The 15329-nt window shown below is 43.0% G+C and overlaps 1 protein-coding gene across 15 annotated transcripts in view; it reads left to right on the top strand.

Annotated features, from left to right (window-relative positions):
- raraa (retinoic acid receptor, alpha a) overlaps positions 1-15329 on the top strand; it is a 530677-nt gene that overhangs the window by 476782 nt on the left and 38566 nt on the right. For all 15 annotated transcript variants that reach the window (XM_059638906.1, XM_048560466.2, XM_048560465.2 and 12 more), the window contains one exon: positions 3222-3363. In XM_059638906.1, coding sequence (XP_059494889.1) covers positions 3222-3363 — 142 coding nt within the window. The remainder of the gene's footprint in view (positions 1-3221; positions 3364-15329) is intronic.

The following is a 15329-nucleotide window of genomic DNA, read 5'->3' as shown; positions in this document are numbered from 1 at the left end:
CTAACCAGGCATGCAGAACTATACACCTATTTCTATGAGATAGTAGGAACTGCCGATGCTGGAGTCTGAGATAACGAGGTGTAGAGCTGGATGAACGCAGCAGGCCAGGCAGCATCAAGGACGTTTCAGAAAATTTTTCTGAAGAAGGGTCCAGACCCGAAACGTCAGCCTTCCAGCTCCTCTGCTGCCTGGCCTGCTGTGTTCATCCATCTCTACACCTATTTCTATGGTGTTTCCGTTGAACGTAATTCCAGACTGAGAATGAAGCAATCTAATTCCAATGCCATTTTCCATGTTGGATGATCATCTTTTTCTGTACATAAGCTTGGCACAAAGTAATACAATTCCTGATAATCTCAGGTTAAAATACCTTTGTATATTCTATCTGTACTTTAAGCACTCTGAGTACTCTCTGGTCAAAAGAGTGGAAAAGCGACCTGTTCCAGGTCCTCTATCAAATTTTACATTAAGTGAAATCCTCATCAGATCTAATTATGACAGATGCCCAATGTCCCATTCCTTTGACAAGTCTTCACCTTTTTAGCCATCAGTTCACTACAAATCTCAGTTAACGCATTAATTATTGTGCGAGATACGCTAGTTTAGAGATGTTAAATTTATTATTTTTTCCTCAAGTTTTTATATTCACCAGCATCAAGTGGGTGTCCTTCATTTTTGATCAGAAATTTAGCTAAGATCGACTTTTTAAAAAAATATCAAAGCTTCTGGTTTCTGTGTCTGTGTTTGTCGAACAGTCAGAATTTTTCACAAAACTCAGACTTTTTTACATTTTTTCTCCTAATTTTATTACCCAAATCTTCTCCGTTGTCAACATTCATTCCTTCCTGGGATATTATTCCACGGTGCTGAGTGCCCTTCGGTATTTGACCCAAGTAGAATCAGAAATCATAAGATGTAGAAGCAGAAGGAGGCCATTCAGCCCATTGAGTCTGCTCTGCCTTTCAGTGAAATCATGGCTGACCTGAGAACTCTCATCTCCACCCTCCTGGCTTTTCCCCATAACCCTTGAAACCCTAGCTAATTTAAAATCCTTGTCTATCTCAATTTTGAATATACTTAGCGACCCAGCCTCGACAGCCCACTGAGATAGAGAATTCCAAAGATTCATCACTCAGAGAGAAGAAATTCCTCCTCATCAATTTTGTATGATGACCACACAGGAGGAGGCCACTTGGGCTGATGTGTCCAGTACAATTTTCTTCAAAAGCAAATCCTACTCTCTATAGTAATATCTGTTAAGGTGATGATATGTAACAGAGTGCTAGTCCTGATTTTCATTGCTCTACCATTGGTGACTGTGCCTTCTCTGCCTACACCTAGAATTTCCACTGTTAGTCCCTCTAACTGTTCAGCTTTCTTTAAAGTCACACTTTTAAAATCCATCTGTGAATGACATTTTTACCCTAAAATACCTCTTTGTGCGGTTCAGTGTCAAATTTTAGTTTGACAGTGCTCCTGTGAACTGCCTTTGGGTGTTTTACTATGTTAACTGAAAGTTGTTAGCCCTTAAAAAATGAATGAATTTTATCATCTACAATGCTAAATATGATCTTCTTAAAAAAGTAGCATCATTCTTAAAACCACAGGAAGAGAAGAGAACAGGAACCAGCACTAAACTTGGCAGTGAAGGGGCAGTACAGATCTATTTAAATGTTTCTGCCATAATTTAATGACTTTCAGCTGACTACTTAATTGTCAGGTTTACAAATGCAGAGGAGCAGATTAGGTGACCTGTCTTTTGAGATGTGTGTTTTCCTCAATCTTATCTACACTCCATAGGATTTCTGACATTTCCTATGTCAAATCTCAAGCCTTATTCCTGTGAGTTTGAAGGTGAATGCCAGTAGCTTTCCAGATGTAAGGGGCTGCCAGAGTTGATCCAGCCAACATCTATTCAGATACACTCCCAGTGGTAGTCACAGGGTAAGCATCAGGAATTAGTGCCCTGGTCAGTTTTTCCCTTCACTTTCAATTACATGTGCTGAGGAAAATATCTGTACGAATTAACAGGCATGCAACCTGTCCTAAAGTACTTTGCCATTTTTCACCTGGAGGTGAGCAAGAGCTTTCTAAGATGTGTTTTGAGGTGTTCCCTCTGTCTGTGATCATTAGAGTAATTGTAACACCGAGCCTGCATTCTGTCTCATGGTGATATAAATTCATTGGACACAAAGTTTTGATGCAACCCCTTTGTGTTTTTTTTCCTCCATGTAATGTTTCCTTCATTTTCACCTCCTCTTGTTAGGTACAATGGTTCCTCACCAGAATCTTTTCCAGATGTCCATTCTATACGTGGAACATGAAACAGTGAATATGACTGTGAAATTTGACCATCAATAGCTTCAAAGCCAAGCGTGATCCTATCCTCTTTTGACATCCATGTCCATGTAATTCTAATTCATTACAATCTGGAATTCAATGCTTGCCGAATGTTGACCATGTAAACACTGTTGGTTGACATGAAAACCCAACTGGTTTACTAATGTTCTTTAGGGAAGGAAATCTGCCAACATTGCCTGTTGTAGCCTATGTGTGACTCTGGATCACCACAATGTGGTTGGTTGGGCGTCACAGTGGCTCAGTGGTTAGCACTGCTGCTTCACAGCGCCAGGGGACCCAGGTTTGAATCCACTCTTGGATGACTGTCTCCCCCTGTCTGTGTGGGTTTCCTCCAGGTGCTCCGGTTTCCTCCCACAGTCCAAAGATACGCAGGCTAGGTGGATTGGCCATGCTAAATTGCCCCGTAGTGTTCAGGGATTTGTCAATTTGGTGGATTAGAGGGGGATGGGTCTGTATGGGATGTGCTGAGGTCCAGTGTGGACTTGTTGGGCTGAAGGGCCTGTTTCCACATTGTAGAGATTCTATGACTCTTAACTGTACTGTGAGCAATTGGGTGTGAGAAAGAATGCCCATTTTCTATGATAAAACAAAATGTGCCATCCAATGCACAGTGATTGGGAGAAGATACCTTGGTCACTTTTCAACAATCCCAGTACACTAAGGGCCAGTTGTAATGCTCTTAATATAACTGGCCAAGAGCAAATAACAGCACAGACTAGGGATTTGGAGCTGTGAGCTTCTGTTGTCATGAATGGTTGGATCATTGAAAGAGTTGTTTTTGTGCCTGGTAATGCAGTTTTAGAGTTAGACATGTCTGCTTTCAACACCAGTTCCATATTTTCCCCCTGTGTTTTGTGCAGGGCTTTTTCAGAAGAAGCATCCAAAAGAACATGGTGTACACGTGCCACCGAGATAAGAACTGCATCATCAACAAAGTCACCCGAAATCGATGTCAGTATTGCCGGCTGCAGAAGTGCCTGGAGGTTGGCATGTCCAAGGAATGTAAGTCTCTTCACTCCATCTGAATTGATCATATCACGCAAACTTTTCTGAACATTTCACAGTTCATATTGCTGCTAGCCTAGCGGGATGTAGAATGAACAAGTCCTACTTGCAACTAGCTGGAGTTTGCAAAATTTTGACCACATCGTGAGATGTATTATTCACACTTTGTTACCAAATTATACTTAACTCTTTGGTCTCCCCCTCTCACTCGTCACCTTTCAGACCACCCATGTTAAAACTCACCACTTAAACCAAACTTTGGATCATCTTTTCTAATAACTCTTCCAGAATTTTGCCTTATCAATGCTTAGTTTTATTATACCCGCTAAACCCAGGGATTTTAAATGCAATCATAGATCTTCATTGCCACTATTACTCAGATCAGCTAACTCCAGTCTACCTGAACTAGAATCCGCATCTTTGCTGTTTTGCATTCCTCAGTGTCACACCAGGTTGCCCATTATTTACTAATTCTCTTCAAGGTGCTTCATGCTGTTTCTTTCAAGGTGAAGTATCCATTGTAGAGGAATGGTTATAATGAAGAAGTTAATTTAGTGAAGCTGGCCATCATTTTGACAAGCATTGAGAGAAATCCGTGAGAACAATGATGCGAAAACTTCAGCGATGGCAGTGCTTCCCATCCCTGCCCACAGCTATACATAGAAACCTCTTACCTTCATTTATGTAACACTAATTTGTGATAGGTTGCAACATGTTGCTGTAGGGAATCCAAATAGATTTAGGCATTTTGAAGAGCAACATCTAGTCAGATTCTGGCTGAACTGAACTGTGACAGAAATTAAATGAGCTTTGCCTGAAGAAGCTTAAAATGCGTTTATACATATGATCCCTGCCTACAAGCATTTTAACATGTTAAAAATATACAGAAACTATATATACCATTAGCCCAATCCATCATGACATTTGAATTTTCATGGAAGTGTTTAATTTGGGAGATGGGCTGATTATTTGCTTCCACCACAATCTCTTGTGTGGAATATATACTCTAAATAATGTCTGATGTCCTAACTGAGAATTATCTTTCAATCGTCACCATCAGAATATGTTGCCTATTCATTTGTTTAATTGCTACTATAGAATGTTGCTGCTTTGCCTATGAGGTGACAGTGTCTGGCTTTCAAAAGCAATTAATTGTTTTTGAACCATTTTGGAGTATCATGAGAATGTTATTCCTCTATTACCCAAAGATATCATGTCAGATTCTGGAAATCTATGGCACTTGCATTTTGCGTGTGACAAATGTGCTGGCCTAATTTTGGTGAATTAACGCCTGAGAGTCATGCATTAAACACAGCTCAGGCTCAACATCAAGTTCCCAGGCCCACTTGGCCTGCTATATGCAGTGTTACTTATAGTAAATTAATTCATCTTATCCTATTAAAACAAACATTGACATTTTTTAAAAAAAAACTGAAGAAAAACGTAGAGTTACCATTGGAACTGAAGTAACACCGCATGATGATATATTGCTCTTGTACAAATTAACAGGCTTCCAAGTTTGCCATTGGGCTCCAGTAACATTCAGTTGAACCAGCTGGTAGAGTAAATGTGGGAAAGCAGTGCACACATTGTTTAGGTTGGATCTAAATATGGTGTACTTCACATAGCAGACATTTCACTGGATTAAAGCAGCAATGTAAGTTGTTGTTTAAGGAAACTTACTGGGAATCATTCAAGAGACACAGCAACAATTTATCCCCAGGAAAACAAAGCATATTAAAAGGAGGACTAGGCAACTATGGCTGACCAGGGAAGTCAGGGACAGCATAATAGCAAAAGAGAAAGCATATAGCGCGCCGAAGGGCAGCAAGAACCTACAAAAACCAACAGAGGACAACAAAAAAAGAAATGAGGAAAGTGAAGATTACATATGAGGGTAAGGTAGCCAGTAACATGTAAGAAGATTGCAAGAGTTTCTTTAGATATATAAAGGGCAAAAGTGGACATTGGGTTCTTGGAAAATGGCACTAGAGAATAAGTAATGGGGAACCAAGAAGTGCCTAAGGAACTGAGTATGTATTTTACTCGTGTCTTCCACCGTGAAGACTGATGCAATGTCCCAAGAATTCAAGAGAGTCAGGAGGTAGAGGTGAGTATGGTGGCCATCACCAAGGCGAGGGTGCGAGGAAAAACTGAAAAGTCTGAAGGTGTTTGAATCGTCAGGACCAAATGGACTACACCGCATAGTTCTTAAGGAGATAGTGGAGGCGTTAGTGGTGATCTTTCAGGAATCGCTGGAGTCAGGAAGAGTTGGAGAGAACTGGAAAATCGCTAATGAACCTCCCTGTTTAAGAAGGCAATAGGGCAAAAGACAGGAAATTACAGGCCGATTAGCCAGACCTCAGTCGTTAGTAAGATTTTGGAGTCCATTGTGGAGAATGCGATTTCCAAATACTTGGTAGTGCATGGTAAAATAGGGCAAAGTCATGATGGTTTCATCAAGTGGACATCCATGCTTGACAAATTTGTTAGAATTCTTTGAGGAGCTAACGAGCAGGTTAGACCAAGGAGAGTCAATGAATGTTTTGGATTCTTGGATAATTGGGGCTCTTTCTGGGGTAGGTGGGACCTCTACAAGCAAGATGGTCTTCACCTGAACCAGAGGGGTATCGATATCCTGGGGGGGGAAATTTGCTAAGGCTATTCGGGTGAGTTTAAACTAATTCAGCAGGGGGGCGGGCACCAAAATTGTAGTTCGACTATAGAAAAGGTTGAGAGTAGGGTGGTCCGAAATAAAGTTTCAGGGAAGCAAGATGGCACCGGCAAGCAAGAAGTTGGTTTGAAGTGTGTCCACTTCAATGCCAGGAGTATCCGGAATAAGGTGGGTGAACTTGCAGCATGGGTTGGTACCTGGGACTTCGATGTTGTGGCCATTTCGGAGACATGGATAGAGCAGGGACAGGAATGGTTGTTGCAGGTTCCGGGATTTGGATGTTTCAGTAAGAACAGAGAAGATGGTAAAAGGGGCGGAGGTGTGGCATTGTTGGTCAAGGACAGTATTACAGTTGCAGAAAGGATGTTTGGGGACTTGTCAACTGAGGTAGTATGGGCTGAGGTTAGAAACAGGAAAGGAGAGGTCACCCTGCTGGGAGTTTTCTATAGGCCTCGGAATAGTTCCAGAGATGTAGAGGAAAGAATAGCAAAGATGATTCTCGATAGGAGTGAGAGGGACAGGGTAGTTGTCATGGGGGACTTCAGCTTTCCAAATATTGACTGGGAACACTATAGTTCGAGTACTATAGATGGGTCAGTTTTTGTCCAGAGTGTGCAGGAGGGCTTCCTGACACAGTATGTAGATAGGCCAACAAGGGGCATAGCCACATTAGATTTGGTACTGGGTAATGAGCCCAGGTGTTAGATTTGGAAGTAGGTGAGCACTTTGGTGATAGCAATCACAATTCTGTTATGTTTACTTTAGTGATGGAAAGGGATAGGTGTATACCACTGGGCAAGAGTTATAGCTGGGGGAAAGGCAATTACGATGAGATTAGGCAAGATTTAGGGAGCATAGATTGGGGAAGGAAACTGCAGGGGATGGGCATATTAGAAATGTGGAGCTTATTCAAGGAAAAGCTTCTGTGTGTCCTAGATAAATATGTACCTGTCAGGCAGGGAGGAAGCTGTAGAGTGCGGGAGCCATGGTTTACGAAGGAGGTGGAATCTCTGGTCAAGAGGAAGAAGGCGGCTTATGTTAGGATGAGATGTGAAGGCTCAGTTAGGGCACTTGAGGGCTACGAGGTAGCCCGGAAAGACCTAAAGAGAGAGCTCAGACGAGCCAGAAGGAGACATGAGAAGTTGTTGGCGGGTAGGGTCAGGGTAAACCCTAAGGCTTTCTATAGGTATTTAAGGAATAAAAGAATGACGAGAGTAAGATTAGGCCCAATCAAGGATAGTGGTGGTAAGTTGTGTGTGGAGTCAGATGAGATAGGGGAAGCGCTAAATGAATATTTTTCAACAGTATTCACTCTAGAAAACGACAATGTTGTCGAGGAGAATACTGAGATACAGGCTACTAGACTAGGTGGGATTGAGGTTCACACGGAAGAGGTATTAGAAATCCTTCAGAGGGTGAAGATAGATAAGTCCCCTGGGCCGGATGGGATTTATCCTCGGATCCTCTGGGAAGCCAGGGAGCAGATTGCCGAGCCTTTGGCATTGATCTTTAACTCATCATTGTCTACAGGAATAGTGCCAGATGACTGGAGGATAGCAAATGTGGTTCCCCTGTTCAAGAAGGGGAGTAGAGACAAGCCTGGTAATTATAGACCAGTGAGCCTTACCTCAGTTGTTGGTAAAGTGTTGGAAAAGGTTATAAGGGATAGGAGTTATAATCATCTAGAAAAGAATAAATTGATTAGGGATAGTCAGCACGGTTTTGTGAAGGGAAGGTCGTGCGTCACAAACCTTATTGAGTTCTTTGAGAAGGTGACCAAACAGGTAGATGAGAGTAAACCGGTTGATGTGGTGTATATGGATTTCAGCAAGGCGTTCGATAAGGTTCCCCACAATAGGCTATTGTACAAAATGCGGAGGAATGGGATTGTGGGAGATATAGCAGTTTGGATCGGAAATTGGCTTGTTGAAAGAAGACAGAGAGTTGATGGGATACGTTCATCCTGGAGACCAGTTACTAGTGGTGTACCGCAAGGGTCGGTGTTGGGTCCACTGCTGTTTGTCATTTTTATAAATGATCTGGATGAGGGCGTAGAAGGATGGGTTAGTAAATTTGCAGTCGGCACTAAGGTCGGTGGAGTTGTGTGTAGTGACGAAGGATGCTGTAGGTTGCAAAGAGACATAGATAAGCTGCAGAGCTGGGCTGAGAGGTGGCAAATGGAGTTTAATGCAGACAAGTGTGAGGTGATGTACTTTGGTAGGAGTAACCAGAAGGCAAAGTACAGGGCTAATGGTAAGATTCTTAGCAGTGTAGATGAGCAGAGAGATCTCGGTGTCCATGTACACAGATCCTTGAAAGTTGCCACCCAGGTTGACAGGGCTGTTAAGAAGGCGTACAGTGTTTTAGCTTTTATTAATAGAGGGATCGAGTTCCGGAACCAAGAGGTTATGGTGAAGCTGTACAAAACTCTGGTGCAGCCGCACTTGGAGTATTGTGTACAGTTCTGGTCACCGCATTATAAGAAGGATGTGGAAGCTTTGGAAAGGGTGCAGAGGAGATTTACTAGGATGTTGCCTGGTATGGAGGGAAGGTCTTACGAGGAAAGGCTGAGGGACTTGAGGCTGTTTTCATTAGAGAGAAGAAGGTTGAGAGGTGACTTAATTGAAACATATAAAATAATCAGAGGGTTAGATAGGGTGGATAGGGAGAGCCTTTTTCCTAGGATCGTGAGGGCGAGCACGAGGGGGCATAGCTTTAAACTGAGGGGTGAAAGATATAGGACAGATGTCAGAGGTAGTTTCTTTACTCAGAGAGTAGTAAGGGAATGGAACGCTTTGCCTGCAACGGTAGTAGATTCGCCAACTTTAGGTACATTTAAGTCGTCATTGGACAAGCATATGGACGTACATGAAATCGTGTAGGTTAGATGGGCTTGAGATCGGTATGACACGTCGGCACAACATTGAGGGCCGAAGGGCCTGTACTGTGCTGTAATGTTCTATGTTCTATGTTCTGTACCTAGCCTTCCCAAAAGACCTTGAACAAGGTCCCGCACAGGAGGCTGCTGAGTAACCTAAGGGCCAAGATTGACTGCCTGGCAGAAAGCAGAGGGTGAAGATGAAAGGGTCCTTCTCAGGATGGCAGCTGATGACTAGTGGTGTTCCACGAGGGTCAGAGTTGGGACCACAACTTTTCACTTTATTCATTAATAATCTGGATGAAGGAACTGAGGGCATTCTGGCTAAGTTTGCAAATGATACAAAGATAGGTGGAGGGACAGGTAGTGTTGAGGAGCGGGGGAGGCTGCAGAAGGATTTAGGTGGATTAGGAGAGTGGACAAAGAAATGGCAGATGGAATACAATGTGGGAAAGTGAGAGGTCAGGCACTTTGGTGGGAAGAATAGGGGCTCAGAATATTTCGTAAATGGTGAGGAAATTCAGAACCTGAAGTGCAAAGGAAATTGGGAATCCTACTTCGGGATTCTTTCAAGGTAACCTTGTCAAACATTAAGATTGACAAGTCGCCAGGCCCGGACCAGATTTGTCCTCGGCTGCTTTGGGAAGCGAGAAATGCAATTGCTTCGCCACTTGCGAAGATCTTTGCATCCTCGCTCTCCACTAGAGTCGTACCTGAGGACTGGAGAGAGGCAAATGTAATTCCTCTCTTCAAGAAAGGAAATAGGGAAATCCCCGGCAATTACAGACCAGTAAGTCTCACGTCTGTCGTCTGCAAGGTATTAGAAAGGATTCTGAGGGATAGGATTTATGACCATCTGGAAGAGCATGGCTTGATCAAATGCAGTCAACACGGCTTTGTGAGGGGTAGGTCATGCCTCACAAACCTTATCGAGTTTTTTGAGGATGTGACTAGAAAAGTTGATGAGGGTTGAGCTGTGGATGTGGTGTATATGGACTTCAGTAAGGCATTTGATAAGGTTCCCCATGGTAGGCTCATTCAGAAGGTCAGGAGGAATGGGATACAAGGGAACTTAGCTGCTTGGATACAGAATTGGCTGGCCAACAGAAGACAGCGAGTGGTAGTAGAAGGAAAATATTCTGCCTGGAAGTCAGTGGTGAGTGGGGTTCCACAGGGCTCTGTCCTTGGGCCTCTACTGTTTGTAATTTTTATTAATGACTTGGATGAGGGGATTGAAGGATGGGTCAGCAAGTTTGCAGACGACACAAAGGTCGGAGGTGTCGTTGACAGTATAGAGGGCTGTTGTAGGCTGCAGCGGGACATTGACAGGATGCAGAGATGGGCGGAAAGGTAGCAGATGGAGTTCAACCTAGATAAATGCGAGGTGATGCATTTTGGAAGGTCGAATTTGAAAGCTGAGTACAGGATTAAGGATAGGATTCTTGGCAGTGTGGAGGAACAGAGGGATCTTGGTGTGCAGATACATAGATCCCTGAAAATGGCCACCCAAGTGGACAGGGTTGTTAAGAAAGCATATGGAGTTTTGGCTTTCATTAACAGGGGGATTGAGTTTAAGAGTCGTGAGATCTTGTTGCAACTCTATAAAACTTTGGTTAGACCGCACTTGGAATACTGCGTCCAGTTCTGGTCGCCCTATTATAGGAAAGATGTGGATGCATTGGAGAGGGTTCAGAGGAGGTTTAGCAGGATGCTGCCTGGACGGGAGGGCTTATCTTATGAAGAGAGGTTGACTGAGCTCGGTCTCTTTTCATTGGAGAAAAGGAGGAGGAGAGGGGACCTAATTGAGGTATACAAGATAATGAGAGGCATAGATAGAGTTGATAGCCAGAGACTATTTCCCAGGGCAGAAATGGCTAGCACGAGGGGTCATAGTTTTAAGCTGGTTGGTGGAAAGTATAGAGGGGATGTCAGAGGCAGGTTCTTTACGCAGAGAGTTGTGAGAACATGGAATGCGTTGCCAGCAGCAGTTGTGGAAGCAAGGTCGTTGGGGTCATTTAAGAGACTGCTGGACATGCATCTGGTCACAGAAATTTGAGGGTGCATACATGAGGATCAGTGGTCGGCACAACATTGTAGGCTGAAGGGCCTGTCCTGTGCTGTACTGTTCTGTGTTCTATGTTCTAACCTGGCAGGTTTAGTCAGTAGTTAGGAAGGCAAATACAATGTTGGCATTTATTTCATGTCGACTAGAATATAAAAGCAGGGATGTACTTCTGAAGCTTTGTAAAGCTCTGGTCAAACAACAGTTAGAGTATTGTGAGCTATTTTGGGCCCCATGCCTCAGGAAGGATGTACTGGCCCTGGAGCAGGTCCAGAGAAGGTTCACAAGGATGATCTTGGGAATGAAAAGCTGAATGTATGAGAAATGTTTGAGGACACTGGGTCTATACTCAGTGGAGTTTTGAAAGAGAAGCGGGTATCTAATTGAAACTTCCAGAATTCTGAATGGCCTGGACAGAGTGGACATTGGAAAAATGTTTCCATTGGCAGGAGAGGCTTAGAGTAAAAGAAGACCCTTTTAGAACGGAGATGAGGAGAAACTTCTTTAACCAGAGAATGGTGAATCTGTGGAATTCACTGCCACAGAAGCCTGTGGAAGCCAGGCCATTGAGTATATTTAAGATAGAGATCGATAAGTTCTTGTTTGTCAATGGCATTAACGGTAATGGGAGAAGGTGGGAGAATGGGTTTTAGGAACTTATCAGCCATGATTAAATGGTGGAATAGACTCGATGTGGCCTAATTTCTGTTCTGGAAACAGAGCCCAGTTAGTAATAATAATTGCAGAAAGTTAAAATCTTCACATTTTGAGAACCCTCTCCTGATATGTTTTAAGGGGTAGAAATTGTTAGGCCCATTACACTGTCAAATGAAACTTCACCAACCTAGCTTCTTCAATTAATTCTCCCCTGCACGCTTTCATTTGCTTCTTACACCTATTTATGCTGTAGTCTTGAATGGTCTTCTGTGATAAAGTATTCCACATCCCTCTTGGTGCAAAGGTTTTGAAATAACAGCAGAAAAGGTGGAAATTCTCAGTTGGGTCTTCCAGCATCAATGGAGTGGGAAACAGAGTTAATATTTCAGTTCAGTGACTTTTAATGGCACCCCTTCTTAATCCTAACTTGGTAATTTTTAACTGGTGTGTTATAATATTTGAACCATTTGTCACAATGAATGTTTTTTGGTGATTGTCTTCATTAACTTAAAAATTTCATTTGGATTCTTCCTCCCATTTATAACAAGGGAAGATCTTTCCATGCTATGAATGGAATGGGTGTAGAAGGAAAACATTTGTGGCAACAAAGCATTTTATGGCAGAAGAAGGCTGCGGGGCATTGCAGAAAGTCCCGTCTTTAATTTCTTAAATTCAGCAAGAGTAATTTTCAGAAATGCCTTTTACAGTAATACCAGGGGTCAGTGGAAAAACAGCTAAAATAAGACTTGGTTCACTTAGACACAGCACAATATAAAAGTGCAACTGATTAACTTGATTTGACATTTGACTTCCTGTCAGAAATAATCAAGAAAACTGTCTACTGAATTTTTAGGTGGTTTTCAAGGAGGTAGGGTAATCTTACTTTGTGAATTATGTGGTTTTAGTGTGTATGTGTCAGTATATGCATTGGTGTTTGGATAATGTGATTAAAAGCATAAAATTTTACTTTGCTATAAATCCAACAAAATCACATGATGAAAAGATGTTGGAATGCTCACTCTATGTGTCTCTTTTAAACTGATATTTGTCCTAATTTTTCCCAATGTTCCTTACTCTTGTCTTGAAGGCACTGACTCCGGCTGTGTCATTCTTTGTATAAGGCGAGGCAGTAAGTGCAGCAGACTATTTGATTACAGAAGGCTTCAGATTTGACTCCTACATCCCTCAAAATCTTTCCAGCAGGAATCATAGGCATGAGTTGGGATCAAGCATATTTTGTCCAATCCTCATGCAAGGCCATGAGGTCAATTGTTGTATTCAGTTTACGCAGCAATCAGAGCAGGAATTGCACCTCACTGATTCTACATTGTGCCAACTTTACAGGTTATGTCTAATTTTGGATTTACAATTCGAGATAGGCTCAATACAGTGTGGAGCTGGAGAAACCCAGCAGGTCACGCAGCATCAGAGGAGGAGGAGGAGAGTCGATGTTTCGGGCCTAGACCCTGCATCAGAAACCGTGAGGGGGAAGGAAGCTGGGAAATAAATAAAGGGAATAGGGGTGGAGCTAGTGGAAGGCAGGTAGGATGGTGATAGGTGGATTCAGGGAGGGGTAGTGGGGATTGGTCAGTGGGAAGAGTGGGATGGATAGGTTGTATCAAGTCAAGGAGGCGAGAATGAGAGGGAGGGTTGGGCATGGGATGAGGCCATAGGTGGGGAGATTTTGAAACTGGTGAATTCTATGTTAAGGCCATTGAGCTGTAGTCTCCCCAGACGGAATATGAAGTGCTGCTCTTCCAGTTTGTGGGTGGTGTCATTGTGACACCGGAGGAGGCCCAGGGCGGGCATGTCACCCAGAGAGCGGGAGGGGGAGTTAAAATGGTTAGCGACCAGAAGGTGGTGTTAATTATAGTGTATCGAGTGCAGATCTGTCACTGAGTCAACGTTTGGTCTCTCAGATTTTGAGGAGGTCACATTGGGAGCAGCAGGTACAGTAGATTCGGTTGTAGGATGTACAGCTGAAACCCTGTGGGATGTAGAAAATTTGCCTTGAGTCTTGGATGGAGATGATGGGGGAGATAAAGGGGCAGATGTAGCACCTCCTGTGGTTGCAGGGAAAGGTGCCAGGTGTGGTGGGGTTGGTGGCGAGTGTGTGAGATTTATTAAAGTGCAACAAGTTTGTAAATAAGTGAAGTCCAGAGGGGCATTTTTGAATGACCTCAGTTTATATAACGGGCTGGCTCCTGACTGTCCGCAATCAGTTTCGATAGGAGAGAAAAGCTTCTTTCTCGAGAAGCGATGCTATCAGAAAACAAACACATTTCTGTTTCACTGGCTTCCGCCTAGCTTCAGGCAGGTCAGGGAGCACTTCGATCTTAAGCCAGATGGTTTATAGAAGGCTGTGTTTGGTGGAAACAGCCCACATTACCATGTATTGAGGCACTGCTGAGGACAAGTACACAAGTGTAACTCTGTCTACTGGATTTCTTCAACACAGCTGCAAGAGCTAAGTTTTGAAACACAATCCCAACCATAACATGGTGATGCAATCACAAAATCTTCTCTTGTGGCAGACTGACATTATCACCCTGAGAACTGAACCTCACTTGAATTTTATGCAAACGTGTGGGTGATCTGCATTGAAAGGAACAGCACCAGTCATTTACTGGACGTGCTCTTTTCATAGATTTCATGTGAGTGTTCACATGGGAAGTTTCCATCATTCAACCACTTAAAAAATCCGCTAGACAGCAACTGGGTCCTACATAAGCAGGGTAAGCTACCATGTATACCCTTAACCATTCATATTGAAGAATCGTTGGTAAACTACGCAAAATCAGCACCAACAACTGAATCTAGCATTGAATTGGTTCCAGAAGATTATATAAAAGAAAGGGAAGGAAAGGATCACAAGGGAAAAAAATTAAAAAAACAACTTCAACAATGATTATGGTGATAAGGTTCCATGATTGTTTACAATTTATTTCCAAAGACAGAAAGGTTCTTTGATAGTGATTAAGACATACCATGACGTTGGAAGATAACTTATGCTGGCATGGACAAGATCTATGGCTAAGATTCTGTATTTTTAAAAATATTTCTTTCAGGGAATATAGGCTTCGCCTTCACATTGCTCTTGAGAACATATGCTGCTGAGCTGCCTTCTTGAACTGCTGATGTCCATTTGATGTATATGCCCTGGCTGTACTGCTGTGGAGGTCGGTGGGGGGTGGGGTTTGGAGGGTGGAATTGCAAGATTTTGACCCAAAACGTTGGCAGTAGTGTGATATATTTCCAGGTCAGGATTTTGAAACATGGGGGAGAATTTTCATGTGCTGGCGTTCCCATGTATCTTCTACCATTTGGGGAGGCGATGGCTTCATGGTATTATCATGTGACTGTTAATGCAGGGACTCAAGTGATGTCCTGGGGACCTGGATTTGAATCGCACCATGGCAAATGGTGGAATTTGAATCTCAAAAAAATCTGGAATTAAGCAACTAATGATGACCGTGAAACCATTGCCAGTTGTCGAGACATAAAAACATCTAGTTTGCTAATATCCTTTAGGGAAGATAACTGCTGTCCTTATCTGGTTGGGTCTGCATGTGACTCCAGACCCAAGGAATGGGGTTGACTCTTAACTGCCCTATGCCTCACCAGCAGTGGCCATGTCCTGTGGGTGAATAAAAAGAAATGGCTGGAGGTTGCATTTTAGCTACCCCTTGATC

The sequence above is a fragment of the Stegostoma tigrinum genome, chromosome 31 (assembly GCF_030684315.1).
Source record: "Stegostoma tigrinum isolate sSteTig4 chromosome 31, sSteTig4.hap1, whole genome shotgun sequence".
Taxonomy (NCBI): domain Eukaryota; kingdom Metazoa; phylum Chordata; class Chondrichthyes; order Orectolobiformes; family Stegostomatidae; genus Stegostoma; species Stegostoma tigrinum.
Note: the sequence above shows the minus strand (reverse complement) of the source record. Positions and strands in the feature narration are given on the sequence as shown.